Source organism: Mus pahari, chromosome 5, assembly GCF_900095145.1.
Source record: "Mus pahari chromosome 5, PAHARI_EIJ_v1.1, whole genome shotgun sequence".
Lineage (NCBI taxonomy): Eukaryota > Metazoa > Chordata > Mammalia > Rodentia > Muridae > Mus > Mus pahari.
In genome coordinates, this window is record NC_034594.1 from 110,609,366 (window position 1) to 110,615,685 (window position 6,320).

The 6,320-nt window shown below is 45.7% G+C and overlaps 1 protein-coding gene across 5 annotated transcripts in view; it reads right to left on the reverse strand.

Moving 5' to 3' along the window:
* Camsap2 (calmodulin regulated spectrin associated protein family member 2) overlaps window positions 1-4,157 on the reverse strand; it is a 76,815-nt gene extending 72,658 nt beyond the window's left edge. For all 5 annotated transcript variants that reach the window (XM_021199223.2, XM_021199222.2, XM_029538233.1 and 2 more), the window contains exon 1: window positions 3,363-4,157. In XM_021199223.2, the coding sequence (XP_021054882.1) occupies window positions 3,363-3,501 (139 nt within the window). In that variant the 5' untranslated portion in view covers window positions 3,502-4,157. The remainder of the gene's footprint in view (window positions 1-3,362) is intronic.
* Between the last annotated feature and the right edge of the window lie 2,163 nt (window positions 4,158-6,320).

A 6,320-nucleotide genomic window follows, 5' to 3' on the forward strand; every position in this document is an offset into this window, starting at 1 on the left:
ACACACACACACACACACACACACACACACACACACACACACGCGTGTGTGTGTGTGTGTGTGCGCGCCAAGCACAGTTGTGTATACCTTCAGCCCCAGCACTTAGGAGGTAGAGGCATTAGAGTCTGTGAGTTCCAAGCTAGTCTGGTCTACACTGTGAGTTTGAGATCAGCCAGGGCTATATCATGAGTCTGTCTCTGTCTCTGTCTCTGTCTCTGTCTCTGTCTCTTGTCTGTCTGTCTGTCTCTCTCTCTCTGTCTCTCTCTCTCTGTCTCTGTCTGTCTCTCTCTCTCTCTCTCTCACACACACACACACACACACACACACACACACATAGAGGGGGAGAGGCAGAAAAAAGTCCATTCCAAGAGATTCTATACCCATCAGCTGGAAGATTTAAAGGAACAAAACATTTAAGGCAATTTCAATTATATGGCTGCTTGAATGTGTTAAGTCTTCAAACACAATAAAGGTTATCAGGCAATTTAACCTCCTCTTTTACAACCAGAACACCTATTGCTGCTGTAAATTCAAAGATGCTGAGGCATTCTTTGAGAAACTGTTAAGACTGGAGCCCGTAATCTCCAGCACACACTCTAGAAACTGAGGTAGGAGGATCAGAGTTCAGTGGAATTCTTGGTTATATGGTTCCACGAGACACTGTCTTTCAAAAACTAAAAACTAATGAAAACACATCCTCCCCCAAAAGATGAGGCCTTTGGAATATTTTTCAGAACAAGAATATTATTCACACAAATACCTCACATCTGCTTTCTAGGTATCACAATGTTAGTGTCTTGTTGGTTTTACGATTCGATTAATTTATCCTTTGCCTATAATTGTGTGTTAACCATTATAAATTACTTTTCCAACATACAGCTCTAAAACTGATAATTTTTTGTGTATCAAGTTAGAAAGGGACCCGTAAGATTGCTCAATGTATAAGCCCTTGCCACCAAGACTGACAGCATGAGTTTTAGCCCTAGAACCCACATGGGAAAAAGAGAGAACAACTCCAGCAAGTTGTCCTCTCATGGGTGAGGAGAGGGAGCAAGGACACACCCGCATGCACACACAGAATACACACATAATACATAACACAACAATAAGAAATTATTTCTAACAACAACATTATCCTAAAAAGCTGGGTTAACATTTTGAATAAGAGAAAACAATTTGAAATACTTGTTTATTAACTTTCTTGTGTGTATGTGACAAGTAAAAATGCATCAAAAATATTTAAAAAAAACTTACTCTATATAAGTTTATGTTACATATTTTAAAGATTGCCAAAGGGTGCTGGAGAGAACGCTCAGTGGTTAGGAACACTGACTACTCTTACAGAGGACCAGGGCTCAATTCACAGCACCCACATGGAAGCTCATAACTGTAACGTCAGGTCCAGGAGATCCCATACCCTCACTCAGACACACATACAGGTAAAACACCAATGAACATAAAATAAAAATAAGCAAATCATTTTTTTAAAAAAGTAAAGCAAACATGGAACATGGTGGCATACATTTTTAATCCTAGCACTAAGACAGAGGATTGCTATGAGTTTGGGGCCAGTTTGGACTCCATAGCAAGTACCAGGTCAGCTAAACACACACAGTGAGACCCTCTCAGAAAACACACACACACACACACAGCCATTTTAAAGAATGTTTCAACTTGTAAGTCACTCTCTTAAGGACTTCCTTAGATCTTTTCTCCAGGCCAATTGCTGCCCTGGCTCCCTCCTGCCTGGACGCAGAGCACACTGCCATCAGAGTGGATCCCAATGCAAAAGAATGCCAAGGGCCAAACAGGGCCAGGAAGTCAGATCTTCCTTTACACCTTTACTTCCTTTCTTCTCAAGTGTGTTCAAGCACTCCAGAATCCATGACCAGCCTCACACACATCCAGAAAGTAGGGCGTTTCCACTCAGAAGCCTCTGTGAGAATGAACAGCACTACATTCTCCTCTGCACTTTAAGCGCCCTCTCTGTTTCAGATGGTAAGAAAATTACTTTGGTCTCCTCTGTCTTCCAGGTTCCACACAGGAAACTGTGTCAATTTCCCTGTTCTCTATATACTTAAAGCACCCCATTTGTTTTCCAAATGGGCAGTTAGTATACTTCTTTATATCAACATTTTAAAAAATATTATCTGTGTTTCCTATTATTGTTTTCCATTTAAAATTTAAATTAGTTCAAAAAACCATTCATTCCTGATGTCAGCTCTCCTTCAAAGTATAGAAATTCAAATAAAATTAAGACAGACATAAACATAAAAATTTCTTCTAAACTACTTCAAATACTTTTACTAACAGTGGGGGGAATTCATCTAGTCTTTACCTAGATATACAAGCTCTGTAAACACTTGCCTATGTATACAGTTAAACAATAAAGCTGGATTAAACCACTTAGCTACATATTTTCACAGCCCTAAAACTAGAAATCAGTCACCCCCCAATAACCCAGAGACAATTCTGCAAGCCCTGAGGAACTTCTCTAGTTTTTTAAAGCATTCCACAACAAGGGTTCCTAAAGCAAGAGCTAAGGAATTTCAGCAGGAGGTCCCTTTCCTGTTATTCTGCAAAGGCTAGGTTAGAGAGGGAGTGTTTAATTACCACTGTACTACAGGATTTCTATGTCAACAACACGCTCTCCCTGCAAGCCCCCCCCCCCCAAAAAAAAACCACTTCTACTTCAAAAAATTAAAATTCAAAGGATGGAGGGGATGCCTATCGGATTTTATGACGTCAAAATACATTTGGAAAAGGAAATATGCCTCAGTGACATTAAGTGAAAAAGCACCATACAGTCAGAAAACTAAAATTGGTTTTAATGGGTAGCTTAACGAGAATTCGGAATGTGTATGAAGGGTTGTGAGAGGAGTAAGGAACGCCTACAAAAGATACTGCACTTCAACAGTGACCACCTTTCATCCTATATAGCCTGACTAGCAACCACCATTACAAATGACAAGATCAATATAGTACCCCACGTTCTTCCAGAAATAAGCTCGGATTTCTTGGTATGGTAACCACAATTATGACCGAAAGGGAAACGTATGCAAGATAATAAGGAAAACACCACACATTAAAGCTATTTTGGGAAAACACGATAATTTGCTCGCTGAATTTAGACACACACGCTATTCAATAAAAGGAACCCGGTCAACCCCTCCCGCGTCAGTCAAGGGCACCTCATTTAAGACCAAACCTGCCTTCTTTCTTTCTCCTAGAGCTCTTCTCCCGTCATCTCCCTAAACCTGTATGTACCGGAAGATACACATGGGGGAGGGGGCTTGAATCAGGAACAAAAACTGGGATGTGGACAGCATCAGGAGGAAGAGGAAAGGGATGACACCACTTACCTGTCCCAAAGGCTTTGGCCACCAGCCAGGCCAGATTGCAGGCGATTTTGGCCCTGGAGAAGTCATAGTGGTCAAAGGGTTTGATGGCTGGAACAATGAACGTCCTTCTCATCTCCCGCGGGTCTGCAGCATCCCCCATCTTTCACGGTGGCTGGTTGGGATGGAGGGACGACGGCCTTCACATGGTGTGGCGGAGAAAGGAGTTCAGATCGTCCGCGCCGGTCGCGGCCCTCCGGGGCGCCGGGCACGGAAAAGCTCAGCTGTGCTCGTCGCGAGTCCGCCGCGGCCCCGGGCATAGACGTGAGGCGGCACCCGGCCGCGCTCGCTCCGGCCCCGGTCTGCCCCGCCGCCTCCCCTTTGTCTCCGTTTAGTCACAGGGGCTCGCAGGAGGGTGGCGGCTGCGAGGGCCCGGAATGCTCGGGCGGGGGCAGCCTGGACGATCACGTCGCGGACAGTGTCCCCGCCATGGCGGAGCGCGCACGCCCCGCCTCACTCACGGCCGCCCCTCGGGCCGCGGGACCCGCCGCGGAAAACGTCAGAATCGCTGCAGCGCGCGAGCCGCCCGCGGCCCGGCGCTTCTCCGGCGCTCCGATCGCCGCCGCCCGCCGCCCGCCTCCTCGGCGCAGCTCAGGGCCAAGGCAGCGGCCTGGAGGAGGCCGCAAATCAAATCACGGGCCCTCGGCTCCTGCCTTATCGGGTTTGTCCTCGTATTTTCCGCTACCCCTCCCGTGGCCGGACGCGTCGCTCCCCTTCAGCCGCCGCCGCCGCCGCCGCCGCTGCGGTTTTCCGGCTGCGGCACTGGATGGAAAGAGCAGAGGGGAACACTGAGCATGCGCCTGGCGCGCCCGGCCCCGGCCCCGCCCCCGCCGCTGTCTTGCGCCGCCGTGCGCACTGAGCATGCCCAGCCTCGCTGCCGCCCGCGACCGGCTCCGCGCCCCTAGCCATTAATCAGCAGAGTGCCCGCTGGAGTGGACGTCCTGTACATCCGCAGCTTTGGGCTGTTGCCACTGACACTGCTGGACGCGGGGAAGGAAAGAAAGGGAGGGGAGAGAGGTTTTCTCCTCCCGCTACACGTGGTTGAGCCAAGAGAACTGATATTTGTTTCAAATGCTGCTTATGTCACATGCGTATAGATGAGAACTTGCCTTGCACACACCCATTTAGTCCTTGCAGTAGCCCTGAGAGAGGTGATACAGCTGGTTGACCACGAAATTATAGAGGGATGCAATAAGTTAAGTCACCCATGGGGTTTAACCAGGGCTGAAGGTCAGGTTTAAACTCTCCAAAGCTGTATACATTTCCCATCAAGACGTTTTAACTTGATAACTTGATACTCCCCACTGAAGTTTTCTAAGTGAAGGATCGGGTTTTTTTGGAGCCTTCTGTTTCCTCGTAGAAAGAAACATAAACCCTTCCACAAAGAACATCCACAATTATGATTTGTCGCAGTTCGTCTTGCCAGAACCTTCTCCATTCCCCCATATGGGTATGCTTTCTCAGACCTGTGCGCTGCCTGTCTCTGTGGTCTCTGTCCCGTCACTCCCTCCAGAAAACCTTCCCTAAGACTGCCAACTTCCCATGCAGAACTGATTCCAGAGCAATGTGTGTCCTTTCTGTCATAACTTGTCACACCAACTGTCTTTAACTTTCAAGCTGATTTGCTATGTCTCTGACAGCTACAGGACGCTAAACCTCACAGTAGTTGCTCTGTCGATGTCTAGGGTCAAAGGGAGAATGTTACTGCAGTTAACACCGAGTTTGGTTAACTTTCTAATTCCCCACTTCTTGTTTTAACACGTCTGATTTTAATTTAGGCAATCCTGGGTTGTTTTCATTTTACAGATGAGAGAACTAAGAGTCAGAAAAGCCTCTTAAATTGCAGATATAGTAAAGGCACTGTCACAGTCTGAACCCAGAACTATCTTACTTTGTATGACTAGGGCCTCCCTATTATCATCAGCCGTTAAGATGGGCGACATATGAAACATGAGGGGAGGAGTTTTGATCCCTACTATCGAAAAGGGCAGCTCTAGTAGCAAGCCCCTCCCTTTCGATTTCTGTTTAATCCCCAGAAACACTCCTCGCTGAACCCAATAAGGCATTACAGATAAGCCCCGCTAACAATGCCAAGCAGGAAAAAAGTCACTAGTAATAATATGCCATTGGGTGATTGGCATATTTTTTTAGTAATTCAATTAATATTAATAGGGTTTTTCTCATGGGCAAGGCCCTTTGAAAAATTAATGTATTAACATATAAATACCGGTTGGCAAAGCGCATTCAAATGGTAACTGGTTTCCACATTTATTTGATGTACTAAGCACTAATTGTCTTCCCATTCTGGATGTAGGACTGAGGATCATAGAGACGAAGTGATGTGACCAAGATTTCTCCTTCCATTTGTATTGGAGTCTGTCTTCAAACTTAAACCCAGGTCTTCTTTCTCCACTCCTTGGGCACTTTTCTGGGTTCCTGTCCCCTCTCTGGATAGGGGCTAGCACATATACAAATAAAGAGAACATATCATAAGTATGGTACATGCTGTAAGAGACCAAAAAAAAAAAAAAAACCACAGCAAAAATATATGGGTAGGGATACTTGGAAGATGTTTTAGAGACTGTTGTCCAATATAATGTTCTTGAATCCAACTTCAACAGGATTCTAGCACATACATACCAAGTTAAGAGAAATCTATGGGCTAGAAAAATTAGAAAGTGATACTAAAATATTATGTCTGTTATGTGAATCCACAAGCAAATGGAAGATTCTCAAAGACAGCATCAGGTTTTGTGTTACCTGTGCTCTAGCCCAGCACTGCGCTCAGGCAGCGTTCTCCACCAATATGTGTCAAATCTCATTGAAAACTGTTTCAACCTCAATAGACTACATGAGGAAGAGAAGAGACAAAGGAAGTTGCTCTGGCTTGTCCCTCGATAACAATGATACAACGGTGAAGCT